The sequence below is a fragment of the Trachurus japonicus genome, chromosome 21, assembly GCF_045865225.1.
Source record: "Trachurus japonicus isolate A0001 chromosome 21, Traja_1.0".
NCBI lineage: Eukaryota > Metazoa > Chordata > Actinopteri > Carangiformes > Carangidae > Trachurus > Trachurus japonicus.
This window is the reverse complement of record NC_140927.1, coordinates 25,563-50,771: the sequence shown is the minus strand read 5'-3', so window position 1 is coordinate 50,771 and position 25,209 is coordinate 25,563. Positions and strand designations below refer to the sequence as shown.

The 25,209-nt window shown below is 40.3% G+C and overlaps 1 protein-coding gene across 2 annotated transcripts in view; it reads right to left on the bottom strand.

The window, feature by feature from the left end:
- The window catches only part of spegb (striated muscle enriched protein kinase b), a 38,360-nt gene extending 14,086 nt beyond the window's left edge, over positions 1–24,274 (bottom strand). For both annotated transcript variants that reach the window (XM_085765687.1, XM_085765688.1), the window contains exons 1-29: positions 23,117–24,274; positions 14,339–14,422; positions 13,571–13,637; positions 11,853–13,408; positions 11,550–11,693; positions 11,275–11,457; positions 10,535–10,701; positions 10,154–10,242; positions 9,019–9,194; positions 7,586–7,846; positions 6,173–6,331; positions 5,803–5,992; positions 5,478–5,707; positions 5,159–5,278; positions 4,925–5,029; positions 4,423–4,629; positions 4,205–4,328; positions 2,946–3,118; positions 2,734–2,846; positions 2,349–2,517; positions 2,146–2,242; positions 1,845–2,045; positions 1,568–1,625; positions 1,398–1,475; positions 1,119–1,291; positions 996–1,022; positions 692–844; positions 216–258; positions 43–111 (exon numbers count right to left, since the gene is read on the bottom strand). In XM_085765687.1, the coding sequence (XP_085621813.1) occupies positions 43–111; positions 216–258; positions 692–844; positions 996–1,022; positions 1,119–1,291; positions 1,398–1,475; positions 1,568–1,625; positions 1,845–2,045; positions 2,146–2,242; positions 2,349–2,517; positions 2,734–2,846; positions 2,946–3,118; positions 4,205–4,328; positions 4,423–4,629; positions 4,925–5,029; positions 5,159–5,278; positions 5,478–5,707; positions 5,803–5,992; positions 6,173–6,331; positions 7,586–7,846; positions 9,019–9,194; positions 10,154–10,242; positions 10,535–10,701; positions 11,275–11,457; positions 11,550–11,693; positions 11,853–13,408; positions 13,571–13,637; positions 14,339–14,422; positions 23,117–23,534 (5,634 nt within the window). In that variant the 5' untranslated portion in view covers positions 23,535–24,274. The remainder of the gene's footprint in view (positions 1–42; positions 112–215; positions 259–691; positions 845–995; positions 1,023–1,118; positions 1,292–1,397; positions 1,476–1,567; positions 1,626–1,844; positions 2,046–2,145; positions 2,243–2,348; positions 2,518–2,733; positions 2,847–2,945; positions 3,119–4,204; positions 4,329–4,422; positions 4,630–4,924; positions 5,030–5,158; positions 5,279–5,477; positions 5,708–5,802; positions 5,993–6,172; positions 6,332–7,585; positions 7,847–9,018; positions 9,195–10,153; positions 10,243–10,534; positions 10,702–11,274; positions 11,458–11,549; positions 11,694–11,852; positions 13,409–13,570; positions 13,638–14,338; positions 14,423–23,116) is intronic.
- Between the last annotated feature and the right edge of the window lie 935 nt (positions 24,275–25,209).

Below are 25,209 nucleotides of genomic sequence, written 5' to 3'. Positions count from 1 at the left end.
GACAAGAACATTATACTGTAAGAAATAAAAAAAATTCCTCACCTGCCATTTTCTGCGAGATACAAACTTCTTCAGGGCTTCTGTGCTAATGGCCTTTCCTTTGCTAAGTGTCTGCATAATAAACAGGAATTAAATTGAAGAAAATAAATTAGGAATTGGATATTGATCAGTGATTGTAGAATGAATAAATTAATGTTTCACTGGCCTTGTCTTACCTTGAACCAGGGGTGTCGGAGACATTCCTGAGTATCAGGTCTCCTACAAGGGAAAATAGTTGCATACTTCAGTCTTTCAAGTTTAAGCACATTTATTCTGTTAGATAGCTCTTTGGTATCTTAATTTGAAAGCACCAGAGGAAGAATCAAATTAGAGTTGCAGACAGGGATGAGAGAACAATGCAGTATAAACACTATATGAATTTGATATGCAATATTATTTCTAATACCACTGCAGCTGCTTCTAAACTATATGAATAATTCTGATGATACAGAATGGAAATCGTAATATAAAAATCGAAGACTTAAACTTAAGAATAATGAATGATAGCACAGATCAAATGCTTCACATAATCACATAAGTTGTTTATTTGTACATCGTTTCTGAATTGTGTGTTGCAATGATATAATCATATATTCTGTAATGTATTCTGTAAACAGACGTAGCAAACTAGACATCCAGCAGTGTTACTCACAGCCTGTCTGCTACCAGCAGTTTTATGATAAACCCTTTGGCCTCCCGGCAAAGGTCAGCGAACATGCTCTCCTCAAAGGCGACATTGTAGTTCCTGATGTTCAGCACAGAGCTGCGGTCATTCTCACCAGCAAATGGAGAAACTCCTGTCAGACTGACAACAGAAGCAAATCCTTACATTAAATGTCAAGTCCACAGGTACACTTAACAGAAAGTGAGAATGATATTCATCTCTTGAAATACAGTACATTTTTTTAATGATAATAAAGAAATGAAATAACATTGATAATCATAAATTCACTCACCACAGATATGCTAAAACTCCAATTGGCCTATAGACAAATAGAGAGAAGTGTTAGAAAAATACAGTGTGTTTAGCCAAAACAAATAGATACAACGATTTGTTGCACTTTCCAAAGATACTCTACCAGATGTCAGTGGCTTTTGACACAGGGGTCTGATTGACAATTTCTGGTGCAACAAACTCCGGTGTGCCGTATTTGCAGTACTGAGCCTCATCAGGGGTGAGCTCCACCGCATTGCCAAAGTCACAGATTCGGATCTGATCACCATGGTTGTCTGCCATGAGGATGTTATCAGGCTGAAAAAAATAAAACAAAATCAATCAAACATTTTACTCAATTGGACTTAATTTTTAATTAAAAAAAACCTTTTAATTTCCAAAAAAGACTGGGGGTGTTACCCACCTTGATGTCCAGGTGAATGATATTTAAATGATGAAGGTAGTCCAGCCCCTCAAGCAGTTGTCTTATACATGACCGTACCTGTTGTTGCCAAAAACAAATTGAAATTAATCAATCATTAAAACTGATGTTGACAGGTTGAGTGCAAGAGATGTTATAAACGTTCAACTTACATCAGACTCCATTACTGTGGATTTCCTTATAAATCTGTCAAGCAGCTCGTCGTGACATCTTAAAGACTTGTTAAGGACTAGTCTGTCGGGACTTCAAAATGCAATTGATTGTAATGTATTTACATTTATTGTTTTCTAAATCTTAATTTTGAACAGGAAAGTGTTTTTATATATAAATAAAATGCTTTTCAGAAAAATACACAGTGTTACTAAAGTGCATCATGAATTGTGTACTCTGCATAAAAAAACAAAGACAGTAATAACATGATAAAGATACAGTTCAGTGACGATGATGACTGCATTTTTCTTCTCAAAGGCATCATGAAAGTAAAGGACTCTCTCATGGTCGAGTTTAGAGAGCAGCTTCATTTCTCTTAGAGCAGATTTTTTCTTCTTGGCTCGTGTGGACATAAACTTAGCAGCGTACTCCATTTTTGCAACCTTCTGAGTCACACGTTTCACATAGGAAAACGCACCTCTGAAGGAAAAAATAAATAAGATGGGTTATATCAGGGAAAGAAGCTGGCAAATATAGGAAGTACCACATTGCACAAAGTTGTGGGACCTAAATAACTTACCTTCCAATTTCCTTATGTATGTCATAATAATCTGTCAATCTGCGCATTTTCCTCAGAATGGTCTCCTCATCGTCCACTGGATCCGCTTTACTTTTAGCTACAATAATGGAAACGCATTCATAAGATGAAATAAACTGTACAGCCATTCCTATAGCTAACAGACTGGATGCTTATTCATGTTTCTTGATGTTTCGACTTCTTGCCTTGATGAATGGTGAGTTCAGCTTTGCAGGACACAGATCCGGCTAAGTTCCTGGCAGTGCAGGTGTACACCCCAGAGTCGTCTGTGGTGGCGCTTAAGACCACCAGGGAACATTCATTGTCATCATACACAAATGTGTGATGACTGCTCTCGGACAGGAGGATATCATTCTGAAAGAACATGTAGGGTTTATTAACAGTTCTTGAGTGTATTATCTAAATAATAACATAAGCAATCAGAATCTGACTTTGGTACATTCCTATTTTACAACTTAGCCCACTGAATACCTTGCACAAAAAAGTCTTTAAAGAAAGTTCTAAATGACCATTGACTGTTTCTTAAAATCCAATAGTTCTTTGAAATAACAGGTGAGAAGGATAAAAAACCTTGAACCAGAGGATGTCAGGGATGGGTCTGCCCTCCACAACCACAGCAAAACGAGGGGTCTCTCCCACACAAACATCCAAGTCCTCCATGATGGTTTCAAATGTTGGTGGAGCTGGGGGCAGAGATGCAAAAGGGCAACAAGTTACAGTGACATTTCAAAGAATGGATGGATGGATGGATGGATGGATGGATGGATGGATGGAATGCCTACCTGCCATCTCCACATTGAAGGTGCAGCTGTCGCTGCCGTACTTGTTGGAGGCCACAAACAACATCTCTCCGACGTCAGCGCTCTTCACTTTCAGCAGCTTCAGTGTGTGCTGGTCGTCATCTGGCATTGCCATCTCGTACAGGCCTGGCTTGCTGCTCAGGATCACTCCCTTCCTGGTAAAGCATTAATATTGTAAACCAAGATTAATATGTCTCATTTTGGTTTAATGTTGTCACTGCGCAGGTGTGGTGGGTGGTTTGGCTGTCGACTCGAACATAAGTCAGAATACAATAATAGACTTTTGTCACAGCTCTGGAATGACTGATCGTCACAGCGCCTGTACACATTGTCACACTTTATCTGTGCTTGCTAACACTGGGTTCACAAGGCAGCAACCTTGTGAACCTTGTGAAAAAAAATCATGTGATCACAGCATGGTTCACACAAAGAAATGCTAGGTTGTTTTTTTCAACCCAACTGCTAGGTTGAGCCTGTTGGTTAATTCAATTGGGTTATTTTCATTGAATTGGGTATCCTGAGAACCCAATTCGCCAGGTTATTTCTGTTGGGAATGAAGTTATTAGCTGTTGGGTTGTAATTTCCATAATTGTGTTGTATTTTGGACTACCCAACACACTGGATTGACGTTTGGCTTAGTTTATAAGTTTATTTGAAAACAGGGACAGTGCACATTAATAACATCATGCGCAACTAAGCACCACCCACTAACTCGACCCCGACAGTTATGTTCAAACCACTGATGTGACAAGACTCAAGTCAGTACAAAGCAAGGTTTGCTACATGTTACATGACTTTATATTATTATATAAGGCTTCATATAGTTGTTAAAATAGATGTAAGTTTGTGATGTGATGATGCACTGTTGAGTTGTATAAACAACCCAATTGTTGTATTAAGGGAACCAACCCAATTTGTTGGGTTAAATTAACCCAACAATATTTATTTCTGTCCAATATTTAACCAGTGCTGGGTTGGGAAACTACCAAAATTGGGTTGTTTTTAACCCAACTTTTTTTAAGAGTGTTGTTAAAACAACAAATACAACTGCAATGTAACAGAAAACTAACTGGAGCCTATTGTCATCTTCAACATTAAAATGAAAATAACTGTATGCTGTAAGGTATCACAGGAAAATGCAAGGACATTGCTTTTGGTTTATTACACTTTGTTAAGTAATTCATTTGCCATTAATAAAAAAAAAGGACAAGAGACACTGATAGTAAGAGAGAGATAGGTACCTCTTCCAGATGATTGCAGCATTGACGTGATTGAGAGTAACAGTGATGGTGACAGACTGGTTCTCCATCACATAGACAATTTCTGGTTTATCAACAATCACTGGAGCCTCCTGAAGATATGGACCTTGAGGAGAACAAAGTTCGCACATAAAATATTAAAGCAAATCTCGTACACTGATGGATAAACAGATGCAGTAAAAGCTGAATGTACTGTATACCTCTGTCCAGGAGCTGCACCGGGTCAGTGGCAGGTGAGGGTTTGCTGAAAGCCTTGGAGGTGATGGTCAGGACCCTGAAAGCGTAGCGGACTGCTTTGGAGAGGGTGCTGATGGTGTAGGTGGTCTCCTTCAGGCCAGATGCTATGATGATCCACTGGATGGAGCCCAAAGCTTGTTGTTGAATGGCATACATCACAGAGCTGGAATCTTAAAGAAAAAGAAAGGATTTCATCCACAGTGCTACACAATGTTGGAATTACAGTAGCTTAAACTGAGATTCCCTTTTTTTATTTACCATTGATTCATTCATATTTTGTGTAGAGAAACTTCTAAATTGTATTGTGTCATATTGTGTCATATTCATCAGGTTTCTGTCGACATTTTACTACATATAGACACATTCATATCTTTGTGGCATGGTGTCGAATTTATCTGGATAGTTTTTAGCAGTATTTTAACACATACTTATATAATCTGATGAATAAAACATATCTAATTATACCGATTGATGGGTCCAGCCTCCTTGGTTTCTTCCAGCTTAAGGTGATGGTTTTACCAGTGATGGATTCTATCACTGGAGTCCCATCAGGAGGGTCAGGGAGGATATCTGAAAATGATAATAAAGCAATCATCACAAATGTTTCTGTTTCTTTGTTCAACACTCATTTAACCAATTTGTGTTTTTTTTTTTGTTTTTTTTATAGAGGAACATGGTATAAAAAGTAAAGAACATTACCTGTGACATACAGATGAGCATAACAGGTGGCCTTTCCCACTTTGTTAGAGATGACACTCTTGTAGACGCCTCCATGGGCATGGCACACAGAGCGGATGACCAGGCTGTGGACGTCACGGACTACAGACAGAGACGGAGAAGGGATGATGATGATAAGATATGAAGAGGTCTGAATGCATCTTTAGTAACCTAGCCGACTGTATTCAACATGAACAGGACATGAACAAGGAGACGTGGCCTTAAAATGAAAACACAAAACCACGGGGCAGCTTTAAAGCCTTGAAACAGATGTTTATATTTTCCTCTTAGAAACACTTACACTGTGTCATCTTTCTGTCCTCGGTGCTCTCGATCCTCTTGCCGTTGTGGAACCAGGCAATGGTGGGGTACGGCAAACCAGCCACTTTGCATTTGAGCACAGCCTCCTTTCCCTCGATCACATCCAGGTCGTAAAGGGGTTTAATGAAGTCGGGCATGGTGAAACGCTCCACTTCATTCTCCGGGACCTCTGGCTCCTCTGGGATGGACGGCATCTTCTCTAGTTTCGCCCTAATAAGCCCAGATCATGCAAGTTTTAGTGGCTTTTGTGATCCATGCTCAGCAAACTACAGCCCTGACATCTCAGACTTAACATCTGCTCTTACATCTGTGAGGAGATGGCCGGGCGCGGTTCTTGTATGTAAAGTTCAGCGGAACTCTCTGCATCGCCATGAGCATTACGGGCGGTGACGGTGTAGAAACCCTCATCGTCGTTGGTCACATGAGATATGATGAGAGAGTGACGGCCGGCCTCCTGGAGAATACGAATGTCCTCACTTTCTGCGAGCGGGTGGTCTTATAGGAGAAAGAGGTTTATCTGTTTTACTTACTTTATTTATCATTGTTATAATAACACAGTTATAAATAACAACAAGCTATCGTTTAGAGCAGCTTAATACTGATGCAGAACTATCATTCTGTATCATTTTCTCACAATTATTGAGATTGTAAAGACACTATAAAGTACCATCATACCAAAGTGACTCCATGTGACCTTAGGCGATGGCGTCCCACTGACTTTGCAATCGAATCGAGCGTTACGTCCTTCAATCACTTCCAGGACGTCCAACTTGCGAGTGAAGAGAGGTTCAATGGAGGGGAGGACTTTGAGTTTGCCACACGAGGTCACTTCCTCTGCAGAGTTCAAGTGAGATGACATAGACAGAAGAGGACAATAAATTAAGTTCTGTATCATTTTACATCATACTTATCCTAATATTTGCAGCTATTTTTACCCATGTTGTATGTCTTTTAATTTATTTCATTTGTATGGGTAACACTTTAGATTAGGGAACACATATTCACCATTAACTAGGTGCTTATAAATATGCATAAGTAGCTTACTAGCTCCTTATTAGTAATTATTAAGCACATATTAACACCTTATTCTACATAGCCTTATTCTACCTCTATTACACCATGAATTAAGATTTTTCCTGATATTAACTCCTAATTATCGCTTATTCATTGTAAATTAATGCATTAATGCTATATTAAAGCAGAAGTAAGCGATCCGGTCGTTTTGGGTAATGCTGCGTTCGAGGCAGGCTTTTGAAACCGTAAATTACAGCTTCAAGTCACAACTTAAAACTTTGTAGCGTTCCAGGCAACCCACTCGTGTTTTTCCGACCCGTGAACTCGTACCAGATCGAACTGGTACCACTTCACAGGTCGGAAAAACACGAGTTACGGGTTGCCTTGAACGCACCATAACAGTCCTTCTCCCTACGTCACCACATTCAGGCGCATCCCTTGGCTGCACCATGGCTGCACACACAGCCCTTCATGCCGTTCTCTCTCCTCATTGGATAAAAATGGTAGGATACGAGAAAAGTTTTCTCCTCGGCTCAGAGCAGAGCAGAGTGACTGACAGACCCGTGTTTCGGTCCAAACACTCTATGTAAGTGATTGCTGTCTGAAGATATAACTATTTAAGACTTATATTAACACAAAAATATTGCTTACTTCTGCTTTAATTTAGAGTGATAAAGGAAGAATTACTGTTCTTGTGCTACTGCCCCTGTACAAGGCCCCAATAACCCACTGGTTATTCACATCATTATTCAGAAACAACAATGCATTAATTTACAATGAATAAGCGTAAATTCATGGTGTAATAGAGGTAGAGTAAGGCTATGTAGAATAAGGTGTTAATATGTGCTTAATAATTACTAATAAGGCGCTAGTAAGCTACTTATATGCATATTAATAAGCACCTAGTTAATGGTGAATATGTGTTCCCTAATCTAAAGTGTTACCGTAATTGTATGCCTTATGTGAGCTGTTATGTCTTTTATTTATTATTTCTTTGCAGCACTTTGGTCCACTGTGGATGCTTTAAAGTGCTCAACAAATAAAGTTGGATTGGACTGGATTTAGTCTCCCTACCTTTGGCTGTGCTGAGCTTGCACATGTAAGTCCCGCTGTCGTCCTCATGCACCGAGTTGAGCAGCAGCCGACACTTTCTCCCATCGAAGTGCATCTTACAGTTGAGCAACGCCGGCTGGATCAGTTTCCCATCAGCAAGCCAGTCCACATCCGTGTCTTTGGGCCCAATGACATGACACTCAAACAAAACCGTCTCCCCGGCCTTGGCTGTGATGTCCTTGACTGGGCGGATGACAGCGAGTCCCGGCTCAACTGGTGGAGCTGAGTGCAAATAAAGGACATATTTCCAGAGTGTTGTTAAGTGATACACGGACAGTGTTGTGGTGTTGTGAGACAGTCACAGGTCACATTGAAACTTGCACTTATGGTATCATGTATATGTTTTCTTACAGGTACACTAAGGTCTGTACTAAGAAAAATGGATTTAAGGTTATCAGTGGAGCTTTAGATTTATTCCCAGGACATAAACCTCTAACCTTATAAACTACAGACTAACAAAAATATATATTTAGACATTTTTTTATTATTATGTGATCATATTTTTTTTTTACGTTTCACCTTGCTGAATATCACTCTTGCACAAGGCTATAATCCAAATTACTGAAAGATAACCTTGTTTCTTCACATACCATATTAAAGCAGAAGTAAGCGATCCGGTCGTTTTGGCTAATGCTGCGTTCCAGGCAGGCTTTTGAAACCGTAAATTACAGCTTCAAGTCACGACTTAAGACTTTGTAGCGTTCCAGGCAACCCACTCGTGTTTTTCCGACCTGTTTTACCTGTGAAAGTCACTATAACGGCCACTCGTAACTTCCGACCCGTGAAGTCGTACCAGATCGAACTGGTACGACTTCACAGGTCGGAAAAACACGAATTACGAGTTGCCTTGAACGCACCATAACGTCTTGTCAGCCGATGGAGTTAGCAGCCCCCGCCCTCGTCATGGATCTATTGGTCCTCGTCCCTGCACACACAGCCCTTCATGCCGTTCTCTCTCCTCATTGGATAAAACTTGTAGGATACGAGAAAAGTTTTCTCCTCGGCTCAGAGCAGAGCAGAGTGACTGACAGACCCGTGTTTCGGTCCAAACACTCTATGTAAGTGATTGCTGTCGGAAGATATAACTATTTAAGACTTATATTAACACAAAAATATCGCTTACTTCTGCTTTAAGGACTTTATTCATGGTTGTGACAAGGTTGGCTACAATCAACAGTCCTTGTGCATTACTGTGTTTGTAGCTGGATAGATAAACACAGGGTTAACTGAACCAATTTGATAACCAGCTTCTGGTATGGGTGATGCAGGATTATCGATGCTGGGTTCAGCATCCCCAGGTTTGTTGAACTTGGCACAGAGTTTAGTAATAGTTCAGTAATATAAAGCTGACTCTTAAAAATGACAAACACCATGGACCTTGGAAATCAACCTACCTTTTACTTCTAGTTTGCCTTCACACTGCTTGGTTCCATATTCATTGATGATCTTACAGGTGTAGATCCCAGAGTCTGACCTCACTGCTGACTTGATCGTCATTTCAAAAGTGCCATCTTCTCTCTCATGTACAATATGACGTGGGCCTGTTTTTACAGTGACTCTGTCTCTCAGCCTACAAAGGAACAGAATGAAAGGAACAATTGTTCTATATTTTGAAACAAGACATGAATCACTCATGCACCACTCAGAGCTTTTTAAATTGAATTTATGTAATGGGGGATGACCAAGCAAGCACACACTTTTTCATCGAACAGCTCTCCTCTGGATGGTATGAAGGGGCGGGGGGTGGGATAGATTGTCCAGGACTGCCAATGTTATGTTTAGCTCTTTCTTTTCTGCTATTGTCTCTCGAGAGCCATGACTACCTCTAGTAACAGAACCTTCCTGAGTGATTCAAGCCTATTCTGGTCTCCTGTATTAAAGGATAAGACTTGATACATTATACCTTTTTCTTGCTGTCAAACTTTTTGTCAAACAAATCCCATGAAGCACCGAAACAACATGATGAAGCATGAAGACCATCTATAGACTCTGTGTTTTTCATCTGCCCCATTAAGGCTATCACTTCTTACAACACAGGGGGATTTCAGCCATTTCTCAACAACATCAAGGTTTGTTGTTCTTGTGGGATTTGTTGGCTATGAGAAAATAGAATATGACCAGCCTGATCATCTGAGGCTGTCCTGGCCAGCAACTGCAGTAAGGTACCATTGGCTGAGGACTTCTTGTTCACATTTGAATGACTCCAACACTGCATGAACATTCAAGATTGTTGTCTAGGACCTCATTAGTTCAACGAGACATTTGTGTTAATGAGAACCAAGCAGCTCCATGGTAAAAGGAAAGCATGTTATTCTTCTCTTTTCCCTATTAAGACCGTTTGTGTGAGCCTGGTGATTGTTGGGCTAAATAAACATTCAGTTTCCAGTTCCCTTAATAGATGCATTAAAGCAGCATGCACAAGAACAAACAGTGCAGTCGAGCAGGCTTGCTCATGGTTTGTGGTTCTGGGAAAGTCTTTTCCATGTCCTACGCAAGCAATGAGTTGACTGATGAAGTGAAAGGACCTACCAATAGAGCATGGGTTTGGGTTGTCCACTTATTCGGACAGACATGGTGACTTCCTGTCCTTCAATGACACCTTGATCATTCATTGTTACCTGTTTGAAATGTAATGTAAGTTAGAGGTTGAGAGATGTATTTTACCTGCAGGTTTAATTGTATAGATGCACTGATGGGATGACCACACGAGAGAAAACATCGTTCGTACTGGAAAATTAATACTGACAAGATCAATGACGTTTTGTACATAACACATTTCCATGCAGCATTTTGCAACAGACGAGTCAAAGATGCAGTTAGGTAAGTGTCAAAACTAAAGAGACAAATGTCATAGTCTTGTTGGGAGAGTAAATACGTTGGATTTATTTAATGAGATCTCTAGAGCCTCACCAGGAATGCCGGGGGGTTCCTGAAACGTGTTTCAATACTTCGCCTTGGCTCTGGCCCTCCAAAATCCATACCCTCCTCCAGGGGACTGAGATACTCCTCATCAGATGTAATAGGGCTGCTGATATCCATAGGCACACCCAGGTTTCCTTTAGGCTCCTGTGCAGCCTCTATAAAAGCAGCAAGATAACACTATGTTTTAACCTACAGTTCAATACAATTCAGTTTTTATGAGTACATCTTATGTAAACATTTTATTTTGCATCTGTAAACTTATTTGTTACAGAGAGTGAGTTCAACGAGTTAGCATTTTAGAAAAAAAAAATAAAGCAACCCCTTAAAATATAATTAGAATCTGAGATGTCAAAATGTGATATCCAAACAATAGTGGATTCACAGTGAGTGGAGCCACTGAGCCTCTGTGGGCAATTTATAGGTTCAGTTTTGCCTCTGAGTTGCTATGGTAACTATAAGTGAGGTTGTTCAGCTGGAATATATGGCACACACATTTTGCTCACAGAGATAACAACAAGGGAGCTGGAGAGAAACCAGCTGAAACACAATGCACTGTAAAAAAAAAAAAAAAAAAAGTGTTTTTTTTTTTTTAGATGACTGTTATGTTGGCTTGTTTTTGATAATCTATAGGTCATCAATATGAGTCCTGCTGTATATTTAAAAGCTAAAATAACTATTTTAAATTCATGGTAATAACTGACTTCACCCAGTTTGATATGCTGACTTACCTGCTTTAACTATAAGTGTGGCACTGCTGGAGGCTTTCCCCATCTGATTAACAGCAGTTACACAGTATTTTCCACCATCACTTATTTTTGCAGATTTGATGAGGATACTGTGTCGTTCCCCCTCTACTTTGACTGTGAAATTTGCAAAGCTGATGACTTTCATGCTGTCTTTTGTCCAGGTAACTGCAATGGAGAAAAAGTAGAGGAAAAGTAAATCCACTTGCATGGTGACATAAGAGGTGGCTGCAATAAAACGAAAAAGTGCAATATGTTACCTTCAGGAATGGGGGTTCCAGCAATGATGCACTTTAGTAGCACATCTGCACCAGCAGATGCCACGCTGTCCTGGAGGGGAAACTCAAATACAGGGGCCTCCATTGGGTCTTCTCCAGCAGACACATAGGAATCATCTGAAGAATCTGCACAGTTTGACAAAAGACAAGCCTGAAGCCATTTGTTTCCAGTACAACCCCCCTAAGTAAGGAATGAGTAATTGATTGATTAAACATGAAAAACAAGCAGACTGGAGCTTCACACTACAATAGCAAGCTTAATGAGAGAAACACAATATATCTAACCTAACTCTGGAGACATGGGTCGAGGGCGACGGTTTTTTCCTTTGGTCTTCTGCTGTTGTCCCTCTTTGGCACTAGTCTTAATCTGCTGAGGCTCACATGTCTTCTGAGGAACATCTACATCCATCTTTTCTTCTTCAACAATGATGGTAGGTACTTTTATCTTGGTGTTTGGTTTGGAGACTTCGACCTCCATTTTCTCCTCCACTGGAGGGACTGGTGACAATCTTGGTGGTTTTTGAGGAACTTGCTGAGGGAGATCTTGCACAATGATGGCCCTTTTTTGGACCAGTGGACTTTCAGGTCTGTTTTCAATTTTTCTTAATGCTACTTCTATTGGTGTCTTTCTCCCCGAGGTTTCATCCTTTTGTGATGTTTGCACAAGTGATTCTTTGATGTGCGGCGATTCTTGAATTCGAGATACTCTTTGTACAAGTGGACTAGGTGGCCTTCGTTCAACTTTGCGTAACGTCATCTCAGCAACATTTCTGCTTGGTGATTCTTCCCTTTGTTGGTGATACAATGCTGGTGATGATGATCTCTGAATGATTTCTGTTACAGGACTGACTCTACTTAATTCTCTTACTGATCGTTGTCCAGGTAGGTCAGATAACTGCATTGACTCTGGGGGGCCGGCAACTTCCCCAAATCTACTGACTGTTACGGTTGTTGTACCAGTGCTTGCTGTCTTTTGGGGTTGGGATTTATGCTGCTCTGGCTGTGTTTGCTGTTGTTGCTGCATTGGTTGCTGACTTGAATCCTTTTCTGTCGGTTCCTTTGCCCACTGGGTACGTTCTCTTTCTTGAAGCTTTTGAAGGACTTGGAGAGGAATAGGTTCAATTTTTCTGAAAGGCTGCCTCTGCTTGCCCTTGAGGGTGAGCTGTTCAGTTGAAAACGATTTCTTCATATGAGGTTTTCCAACAAGCTTTTTAATGCGCTGGAGCTCCTCGGTGAACTTGTTCTCAATGTCCTGGACTTTTTGGGAGTAGCGTGGTTTCTCCTCCAGTGAAGCAGCCCTCTGTTTAAACATAGATCTCCGCTCAGCAGCATCCTCTTTCAGAGCTTCCCTAAGATCTTCCCTTGAACTCTCTCTAGAGATGCCCAACCGGCTTCCTCCATCATCTGAATCAACAGATCCAGCACGATTGAACCCCGCCCAGGATCTTCCCGAGATGGAACCTTCTGGAAGCTCAAGGCTTCTTCTTCGCTCCTCTAGGCCACGGACCTTCTCAAAAACCTTTGAGCTTGCCCTGGTCAGCTTTGGGGATGGTCGAGGGGTAAATTCTTTGCGGGAGTACTCACTCACTGGAGTCTGTGGGCGGGAATCCTGGGTGTTACTTTGGGAGACAGATCTTGGTTGCTTAACTTTTTCTTCAAACTCCCCAGGCACTGTGTCTTGGTATTCAGTTGGCACAACAATTTTCTTTCGCAAACTGAGAGGTGTTGTCGACCCAGAGCGGCTTGGCATCGGAGAGGTGGAGGGGCGTTTGACGAGTCTTGGGGATGGGGGTGGGAGGACTTGTGGCGGAGATTCTCTTGAAAAGTCCTCTGACTGACTCCTGAAATAGAGGATTTGAAGCAAAATCTGTTGGAGTCAGTAGGTAGTTACTAATTTTGCTGGGTATCGTGTTAAAATAGAGAATTTTAGTCCAATAATACAATGAGCACACTGAGGTTTTGTTTTGAAAAATAATGCATGTTTCTGCATGTTTCTTTCTTGCCTGGATGCGTTTGAGTGATCCTCATGTCCATGTGTTCTATTATCATCTTCTGCACATTTGTCCATCACTGCATCTCAAGTAAAGTGGAGACATGACAAATTGTACATGTAAATAGTCAGGTATTTTCAGGGCAAATCAATATTTTAATATAAACAATGGATCAAATCTGTAATTGTGTCTTGTAGCGATGAACCCACAGAGAATGACTATCCAAATTTGTAGTTCGCACCTGCTCTACAGAATATTTTAACATCCCTAAGCCTGTTGTTTTGGTTTTCCTGCCTGCAACCTGTGCTCTCATTATTACTGTGTGTAGCCAAAGCAGGCAGCTGTTTTCATCAAAAAGCTCAGTTTAACCAACTGCACACTACTTACACCCAGTACCAAACAGACAGACAAATCTAGCAACTAGTTGCCGAACACAGTGTAGCAATTAGCAGCTGACCAGCCAGATAAGCTATTCATCATGTAGACACAAAAACAAACCCAAATAAATGTTTGTGTTGATTCATTGATTCTTAAATAATAACATTATCATTACCGGTATTTTGTTTTCAGCTCATTCCTTTACCCCTTAATGGCTAAGAATGAATGTATGCAGCTTTAACAGTTACTGAGCAAATTTCAGAATTTTCATTAGTGTCTTACATGTTGTAATGCTGTTGCAGTGAAATTAGTGAATAAGCAAAAACAGAAATAATACATCCCCTCTAAAATAAACCCACAATTATCCATAGGTAAAACTTCAAATGAAAACAAGGAGGATACCTCTAGGCACAGCCTGGTCCTCAACATCCCCACTATCTTCTTTGGTCTCGAATTGGTCACCTTCATCCTCTGTTGTTTCGGAATCTGCAAAAAATATATTTATTTTAAAAAAAAGTCTTCAATTTCAGCTTTCAGTTTCAATGAATAAAGCAAGATTTTTACCTGACCAAAACACTATTGTCTGGTAGAAATAACACAAGTTAAATAGGATGGGGAAAATGCAACAAAGGTCAAAAGTGAATGAGCAACAATTCATAGTGTTTCCATAGAGGCAGAACCAATAGTTTCTGTTATCCATGTAGAGGGAAACTAAAAGTTCTGAGTTACAACTCTACCACCTTTGTCGAGCATCACAGCTGGTGGTGTGTCAATTGTGACCAGGTGGTAAAAAAAACAAAAAATATTTTGCTTGTCTGAAATAACATTTTTTAATTTCAAGAACTCTGCCTGAACTGCAAACTTATTCCTTTACTGCCTCTATTTTATTGTATTTGACATAAAAAGTTGTCATCCTCAGTGAGTCATTACCATGGCGAAGCTAATATATTGAATTTTCAGCAGCTGAATTGTTGCTAAACATATAATTCACAATTATCTTTTATAACCTGCTGGTTAAGAGGCAATACACAACACAGAAGCTTCATAATTTTCAGGCGTAAATCAACTTTTTGCATGTTTAAACGTCAAATTTGCTCCAGCTGTACCATCTGAATGATATGTTTGTTTTTCTCAGACTGAGTAAAATTCAGTCATTGGCAGAACTCAAAATAGAAAGCACTATTGAGTCATTGGCATCCCAGCAGCTCTCATGAGGTGTTTGCATCACAGTAGGTGGAATTACAGAGGCTATCTGTTGTTCCTTGCAGTAAAAGCACACAATAGGATAACATCAAAATGTAGAAATGCTGGTATTAATTCAGTGTTATAACAAACACATGTTACACAGTAGAACATGCTCCATCCTACTGATGTGTTATTGTAAATGGTTTATATGTTGCGTAGTATACGTGTCAAACTCATGATGTTCCACACTCCTACATCAAGTTGCATTGCACAATGATGCAATATTTACAGCATATAACTCCACTGCAGATTTCAAAATAAAACTATTCTATGTTTGCAGTGCAATATTGCATTTCTAAATGTTAGCAAATTAAGTCTAAATCTCTGACGTAACTGATCTTGCAAATCGCCATGTGATAGGCGGGCGATACAGGTAACCAGAGCCCTGTTAAGGACAGTAAACCTTTGTCTGTCTTTTATCTACCTTGACTGAAGATAAGATAATAAATACATTTTAAAGAATCCCCCCACCCCCCTTTTTTTTGCTATGCTGGTCAAGGTCTTGCAAGACAGAAAGTCAGTTATGCACAGTGGTTGCATTACTCTTGACAGTCTGGTCACCATGATATTTCAGTGGTTAGTGTTGTATTTGTCCAGTACTGCAAATGAAAGGGCCAAATTCAGTAATACAGCATTTACATAAGAACAATTAATCAAAAGGCACCATGAGGGGATTTTTTGTTTTACCACTTGACTATAGCAATTAAACTATTTTTACGAGAATGTGTCCATTTTGTTTCTGTGTGCACCTGCATGACTGCGTAGTTGATGCTACACACATTGCTGCCTACAGCAATAAGGCACTGAGGAAAAACAGACCGTGCCAGGAAACAGCAAGGGAAAAGATACTAGAGAGAATAGATTACTACTAACTACAGTTCTAAACTTAGATGTGAGCAATGAATGATCCAAGCTATTAAAAAGATGACTTCTCAAATGATCAATCTGGAAGAACATGCACAGCCATTATGTTTCATTGCATTCTAATAAAAACACCAAGTGTACAACAACATTTTTTAAAGAGTGGCCTTGGTGAATAAATGGTCCATTAAGAACTAGCAGTATATTTACTGTAATGATGTTCATGCCTTGCATTTGTGCATTAGATGGAAAAAGATTTGGAAGGACCCACAGTCCGACAAATAAGACATCACACACCTTACTTAATTTGGCTTGTCATGGCTGTGATGGAGTTACATTGTAGGTGATTGTACAAAGTACTACTGCATATGCCACTGTATTCCCAGGAAAGTGTGGTTCATAAACTTGTCACTTAGCAGATATTCTAAACCACAAAACACAAGCTACAGCTTCACTTTGTTGAATGTCTCTTTGTTGTTGTCATATTTTTGAGAAGGGGACAAGAACCGTCTTTTGATCTGTTCAAATCCTGCTAATTCAGGATCCACACTAACATAAAGGTTGGAGAGTATTCCGGGTTTATCATAAATGACTTCACACAATGTGTTATGTGACACTAAAGGAGCAAATCACTCTAGGCAAAACATTTCTCCCCATTGCATGTACAACATTAGTCTGAGAAACAACTGTGTTTCAGCATTTTAGTGCAACTCTGAAAGTCTTCTTTGAAGTTAGTTCAAAGCCGCGGCGTGGCAGTGCCTCCAGCCCCGTGATAATTCTAGTTTCCATTGGCCACAGCAACTACAATCCATAACAACGCCGTCAAATCGAGGTTGCACAGAGCAGCTTCATCTCCGTTCTGTCAACATTTAAAATCTCACAATCTAAGCTCCACGTAACAATGAGAATGTAAGATTTATAACTGTCACAAACACATCAGAATTGCACTTGCCTGATTTTTTCTTTGGTCTGGATATTTTTCATGGCCACTGTTGGTATATCCTCGACAAATAGCTTTTGTCTTGGCTTTTGTCATTCGGCAGCAGGGTATTCCCCATGATACACTGGGGGTTCCGAGTCATTACTACGAGCCTAAATCAGAAAATGCCCTATAAAGACAACAGCCAGTATCATCTGACTAGGATGTAAAAGATTCAACTTGTTCTATACCTTAATTCTGCTAATAAAAGCTTCTTAATCAAATGCAGAGAAAAGAAAACGGACAGAAGGCACTTTGGTCCATTATATAATAAGTTGCCCCTCAGAGTCTCAGCAGTTCCTCTGAGAAAATCCGTCTCTGAAAAGCACAAAGCAAAGACCTCCATCCGCAGGTGGAAATGTCTGTTGAATGCATATCATCCACTCTGAGGGAGCCCCCCCGTCCACACAATAGCCAGCGACAGCATAAGCATCTTCCCCCGCTGCGCTGCGTTCCACCCCACATGCAGTGCACACACCGATAGGCAGAAAAAACCAGTGGGAGTGATCCAGCCCTCTTGAGATCAGTGTTCTACGGCATTGGTTGACATTTTTCATTTTTCCCTTCCTCCCCATGTGTCTGTGTCTATATTCTTCTACTGATGTGAGGAGCCGATGCCGTGTTGCCGGCAGAGAACGGGGGGGAGAATCGCTGCAACAGCTAGAGGGACCTCCTCACTCCTCTGCATTGCTGGAACACTGTTAGCTCTCGAAGCAAAATGTGTTACTGGCTGCTTACACCGACTACACAGCCATCCTCTGCCCAAGGGATGGAAGACGCCGAATCGCTCTGTTACATTCATGAAATATAAAAAAACAGCACAGTGTTATTGTACAGTACACGCCAGTTTCACTTTCTCTTATTGTGTATTTTGTGTAACAATTCTCAAGTATCGTGCAAATGTAAGAGGATGTTAAACATTATGCAATTTGAATGACTCAATATCTAAGACGTCCTGTGCCTGAGAGAGATGAAGAGGGGTTTCTCTTTACACCTCCAAGTATTAATGAGCACTAGGAAATGGCGACACTTAATACAGGCAGCATCCCCATGTGCTCAGGAGAGAATATGGAGTTTGCTCACAGGTGCAAGAAAATGCACATCTGCAATAAATGTTATACTTCCCTAACTGTTCCAGAAAGTACAATAAATAATCAACACTTTCATAATTGCAGATACAAAAAGGCCCAATTACTGTATATAGTCCAGTGATTGCATAACCTCAGAGTGACTTTTTGTTTCCTTGGTTGCCACCCTTCATGTAAGCTCCTTCTGTTTTTTGGTTTTTTTTCATACATGAATCTAACATTCATTTGATCTGAGAGGAAGTCTGTCATGCTTCTTAGTCTTGTGACGAGCTAACGTGATGTTTTTGTGTTTGCCACAGAATGCTTTGTCACAGGCTAAGCATTGGAATTGTATGTGTAAAAGACTGACGTGATGTTTCTCAGCATGTTATCACATTATGTTACACACACAACAAATGCAGAGGCTGCCAGTAGTCTACATTATGCTTTTCTTTTTCTGGTTTGGTGGTTATAGTCCTAATATCCATTATCAAAATGACTCATTGATACTACACTGCTAATAATGGCAGCTTCGATGATGTGTTAACACTTCTTCTGTTCTTTCCCTAAAAATCAGCAGCCTTGTTCAGCTCATTGATTTTAATTTTACTGCCAGGCGAATTTCCTCTGAAGCGCTGTAACAACTTCAAAGGATGCTAATGTGCTAGCATTATGTGTTTATCAGTTTGATGTGGGATGCCTAATGGCCAAGAAATAAGACTTTCACTTTTTATACAAGGCAAAACAATTAATTAGCTACTTTCTTTGAAATGCACTGCAACCATCATGTTGCTTGGTAATGCATTCTGTTGTAATCCTGCATGTAAAAAGACAAAAGTCTATCTTTGAAAAATCATAATTTTCCACCATTGGCGTCTAGAGTTTCTTTTTTTTTCATACAATTTCAACATCTTATTTTAATGTTATGTAAATTCAAATGTTATTGTTTTCATTATTTCAAAAAAAACAAAAAAAACATTTCAGTTTCATCTTATTTAGAAGAAAAAAACAATTAATCTTTAAAACACTTTGATTTGCCTAATATCTGAATGGCATTATGTAAAATAAAATATTCATAGAATAAACTATTATTCAAGGGACTTACAGCTGACTTTGCTTCTCCGCAGTTAGCTTTTAACATTAGATATAAAGTAGATAGTAAAACAGTTAATACTGTGAGTGTTAATGTAAGCAACATGACTGAATGCTAACATAATACACCTCTCATGCCCTCTAAACTATCACTCCAAGTCATTTAACAGCTCTAATAAACACTTTATTTAGCCCTCATGCTTTCTTGTTTATGAAAAAATAAAAGCTGAGCTTCTTATTAAAGCAACATGGTGAGGTAGGGGATTTCCACAGTGCAACTGCAGCTCCACCTGTTCAGTCACGTTCATAGTTCAAGAGGAAGACAACACTGTCCAACACACTGGAGAGAAGCCACGGTCACGCTCAGTGGTGAGATCTGGGCTTCTCAATAACAGGTCTCTCTTGATACTTAAAACAGGCAATGCAGCTCTGTATGTGAAATCACTATCACTGACTCAGATGTGATTAGTCATCAAGAGAATCACCCAACTCGGTGCTACAATGCAGCTTTTCAGCCTCTTTTAGACTATTATTTTGAATTTAAGCCTGTAGCTCACTGTTTCCACCTTAAATGATGGCTCTTTATTGGCTAGATAAGTAAAAGTCAAATATTAACTCATATTTTGGGTTTACAGCTTGTTTCTGCCGCCCCCACATGGTCATACTCTAAGATACTAATCAATATTTTTGTATAACAACTGGTTCAATGATTATATGCAATGATCAAGTTGTCACTTGGAGTGACAATTCCACAGAGTCAATCAATCATGGTTTTTTGGCTGTGATTTCACTGTTTCCTCTGGCTTTCACTGCTCTCATCTGTGTTGTTTTCAATTCCAGTAAGCTGCCTTTTTCAGAGAAACAGCTCTGACAAATCTGCTATATTACCTCTGTGTTACCCCGCTGTTGGATTACCATTGTGCCTTGCAAAATATGGTTATCTACTCCCTGGATAATTTAGTGAAGTATATGGAATTTTTTTTGCCCCCATGTGTGCAATCCAAGTTTTAAATTTTAAGTTTCATCCCATTCAATTTATAATTTCTATTACTTCCCATCTATTTCTCTATGTAGCCATCAATTTGTCAAAAAGAAAAGAATAATTGACCAAGTGATAAATAGGCCCTTTAAAGTTAAGTTACTTCAACAGGTGAGAAAATGGACACCAAGACAAAATATCTATAGAAGTAGAACTAACTGCACAGTCCAATGCAGAACTCCAAAGATCACAGAGAACCAGAGAGGATCACAGAAGATGTGGCAGAAATGTTCATGCTGTATTATTAAGTAGACATAGGTGATAGGAAATTGGCCCATTCCCTGATCAGTAGAGGGAATAAAACAGTCATACAGCGCCAGGCTAAAATTAGCAGTGATGTCTTCCTGTGTAACAGGAGAGACGCTAGCCTGCTAACATCACAAAAATCTAAGGCCTGGCACATTCCACTGTATAAATAACTAGGGAGAGTTGGTGGACGAGGGGGGCGGGACAGAGAGACATTTTCAAAGAGGGAGAGAGAGAGAGAGAGAGAGAGAGAGAGAAAGGGTTTAAGCAGTATCACTGAGTGATGGGACAGCTGGAGACTACGCACATGGCACAGAAGCAGAGAGCTGAATCAAACTGAAGGTTAAAATGGAGCACCAAAGGAAAACTCCTCATTTTCAAAACCCTGTTTGAAGATTTGAGTGTTGGGGGGTTGTAACTACCACTTAGGGGCCACCACTGTTGCTGACTCTTAGTATCTACATTACTTATGTGGCAAAAATCACAATTCTGACACAATTTTGATTAAACCAATATACCAACACAATATGTCCAATATTACAGGGCTGACATAATCCTCACTGACTATAAAAGCTTGTAATGGTCTTGTTCTACTGAAAGTCAGACAGACTGATTGACTAGCTACATGAAACAGAGCTACGAGAGCTACGTGACCGTGTCTGCTTACATGAAAGCACCTTTATTATTGTAAATGTCTAGACTCTTTGTGCTGGTGAAATGACTGTGAACATATTGTATGTCAAGGATGTGGTGAAAGACAACTTCTGTATTGTACTCTATTTCCAAATTAAGTGGCTCCCCTAATGGGATGCAGCAATACATTATTGAAGTGTTGACAGTGATCACTAAAAGCAACACATAATATATACATATCTGAGTGTGTATGCATATAAGCCTCTGAGTATATTTAAATCAGATTCCTCAATGTCTATCCATGTATATTTATATGTGTGTGTGCAAGAGTGTATGCGCGTGTGTTATTCACTGTGGTTTCTTGCTTCCCACACTAAAATGAATCTGCGTCATCACATTGTCCTTTCAGCAGACACCACTTCTTTAGTGCGCAATTTTTGTCCCTGCTTTGCACAGAGCATCTTGTCACAGCTTAAATCAGTAGACGTTATTATGTAAACGCCAAGTCCTTCTTTAGAAAGGATCGGAGAGTCAGCAATCATTCGGCTGAACTTTGCTTTTGTTCGACTGATTGAACTGTGTTTTGCAGCGATGAGTCTTGACATCTTTGTGCATGCAAATGTGTGCCACATAAACTCTCTCAGCAGGAAAAGACAGATCTAAATTGGAGAATGAGTTTCCACTACACACACACACTGACGGCTGAGCACTGCAGAACAATGACAAAGTGCCTGAGCTGATATACGTATGAAGGGCATGTTTGTAAAGACGGTAATGCCATCTTTCAAAGCAGCTACGGTGGTCAAAGCAATCAGGTGAGCTGAATTTAAATCAGCAAGGAGTTCACATGAGGCATAAAAAGCTCTTTTAACAGGGAATAGCAGCACTGGCCTTTGGAGCATCCTTGGCTAGACACTGAGGAATCTGATTTAAATACACTCTCAGAGGCTTGATTTGGCTGAGACTGTCAAGAATGATTCATTTTCAATGGCTCTTCATGCATGGTGGAAATGTTATTAACTTTCTCTCCAGATGCTAACCTCCAACAACTACCTTACACAAAATGAAGTTCCTTAGCACAAAAAAACATTTAGATTATAACAGACATCCAGACTGAATGCATTGCAGAAATAACATCCTGTAAAGGCAAATTATAATATAACTGTATACAAAAGCAATATCTACAGTATGGGGAAATGTGGATAAACAATTTGAATCTTTGAGCTAGACCTATCTAAATGCACTGTATTTGTGGACTATATGCAAAAATATAGACTGGAATATTTAGATCCGATGTATTTAAGGCCAAGTGTACTTCACCTATTTCCCTACTGTATCTCTACAAATAGCAGGAACATGAGCATGAATAAAATTAAAATATTGAATTATATCAAGCACAACTTGTAGCCATGTTTTTTTGGAATACTTGAGGACCAAAATGTCACCCTATATGAACAATGAAACATGACCGTGAGGATTTTAATATCCAACAGTACCTACAAAAAAGAGTAGGCTACTCATCTCCTAACTGAGACATTATACATATACATATACATATTGAGTGTCACATCACACAATACATTATCATGGCAGCATAGCAGGACGAGGAACAGGAAGTTGGACAAGTCCTATGTCATGGGTTCTAGTCCTTCTAGGCACTAAAGGCTGGGTCTTCTGGATGACTATGGCATGCTGGGTCATTTTTAAGACGTCATATCAAAATACTTTCCAGTTACAACCTAATGATTACAGTTATCCTGGCAGTGATCTTGACAAATCACATGCAACTTTAGAGTAATAGAATTTTCGGAGAATAAAAGAAGCTGTAGGTTTTGTATGTCTTCCAATCACTTAATGGCTACTGTCAAAAATGGGTTTGGTCACTGAATACCTGAAATGTAACGTTAAGTTCAATTAGTCCTTTACACTTGTTTCTCTTAATCTCATGTGGAATGCTAATCCATCAATGGAAAACGGAATAAAAGGAGCTAAATCTTTTAGTCCTAATGTGTGTTTACCTTCACCCAGATCCAAGACAGCGAGTACAGCGCTGCTCCGAGCCTCTCCCAGGTGATTATTGGCGATGCAGGTGTAGAGGCCAGCATCACTGGGTTTGCAATCCCTAATCCAGAGCCCTCCATACTCTTGGTTCTCCATGTTCATGAGGTCTTCATTGTGGTACCAGTACAGGGATGGCTGGGGGTCCCCGGCCACAGTCACCTTGAGACGGATGTCGCAGCCCGTCCCCACAGCAGCGTTCCTCATTTTGCGGATAAAAACAGGTGGAGTCTGGGCAGGATGACCAGGTCCTCGAGATTCTGAGACACCCTGTTCCGGGTTAGCTTTGGACCGTTTGGGGGGGATGATGGGGCTCGGGGGTGCCCCTGCTTCATCTGCCCCTTTTTTCAGGGTCATCTGCACCTCAGCTTTTCTCATGGTTGCGCTGATTTGGGTAAATCCTCCAAATGTCCTGTGTAACTGCGCGAGTAAATTGTATAACTACCTACACTACTGACTGGGCCCTCATGTAATATTCTAAACCAAAACTCAGTCAGGTCATTAGGGTCTATATGAGATGTCTACAGTGAAGTTCTCACATTTCTAATTATAAGCATACTACATTTCATTTGCCAGGATAAGAAGATTCAAATATACACACGCTTATCTGCCATGGATAGATTCTTCTCAAATTCTTGTGACTTCAGTTGTCCAAAGAGGAAAAAGACATTGTTGATTACCAGGTAATTCAACAGATAGAGATAGCTGCCTCTCCTGCCCAGAGGTATTTTTAGGGCAAGACCCACTAGATCATGTTGCATTAACAGCTCCCTTGACTTGTCTCTTGAAAGCAACGGCCCAGCTTTTTCCAACTCCTTTTCCTGATGTTCTCCGACTTCTCAGCCCGCTGTAACCATCTCCCAGTACTGTGGAACTTCTCTGCAGAGCAAAGAGTGTGCAAGTCTTCCGTGAATTTCTCTTTATTCCCAGTGGTCTTCAGGTTTGTTCTTGCTTGGCTCCCGGTTGAATGCAAGCAACAAAGTCCTGTCCAACAAGCTGCAGTGTCCCCCCCCTCCTTGTCCCATGAGCTAAGCCACCCCACTCATGATCTCCCCCCCTACCTCTGCCAGTCAGTCCGAAGGGGGAAATGACAGTCACAGACGAGCAAGCCCTACAATGACAGCTGCATGGTGATCCGGCTGCCCACTCACTGGTAAGCTCCCGCCCCCTTGTCATTTTTAGCCAACCTGGGGTCAGTAGAACATGTGAGATGGTGCAAGACTTGGCACAGAGGAGGGGGTGGTCGGTATGGGACAGATATTTAATTTGTAGGTCAAATGTAGAGAACGGAGTTGGCCTCCCAATTGTGCTGGAGTGGTCAAATGTCAGGAAAAAGAAAATGTTAATTGTTATAAACACATAACAGTAAGGTAGTATAGGAAGTTAAAGGAATAGTTCACCAAAAAATGAAATTCAGTCATTATTGACTGACCGTCATGCTGATGAATACTACAGAGTAGTTTTTTATTCCTCAAAGTGCATCTGGAGACCCGGGAGGCCGGTTCGTAGTCCAACAACTTGTAATCTTCCTCCATGCTTGTCTGCTGCAATCCAAGTTTCCTGAAGGGATATAGTCCAGAGTTTACTCGAAACAACGTCATTTAGGACATTTTTACAGCCTAAACAGTCCCGTATTGCGCTCTGACGTCACAAGTGTGAATGTGAGAGTGCGTCCCAGGCAAATTCAATACAGGACTGTTTTTAGGACAAGCAGTATGGAGGAATGTTACAAGGTTTTTGTGTAGTTTTATGGACCTTTTTGTGTCAGGCCCTATTACTCTCATATAAAGTTTTCTTTGGACAACGAACCGGCCTCCTGGGTCTCCCGGGTATTCATCAGCATGAGAGTGAGTCAATATGACTGAATTTCATTTTTTGGTGAACTATACCTTTAACATAGCAGACTTTGAAGATTTGGAATTGCTATGTCTGGGGACCATATCGACCAATACATTTCTTTCAGGGATGGTTCCAAAATTATTATTAGAAATCCAGGAGACAGATATTGCCAAGATCTACAACAAACTGGACCCAAGTGCAGCGACACAAAAGA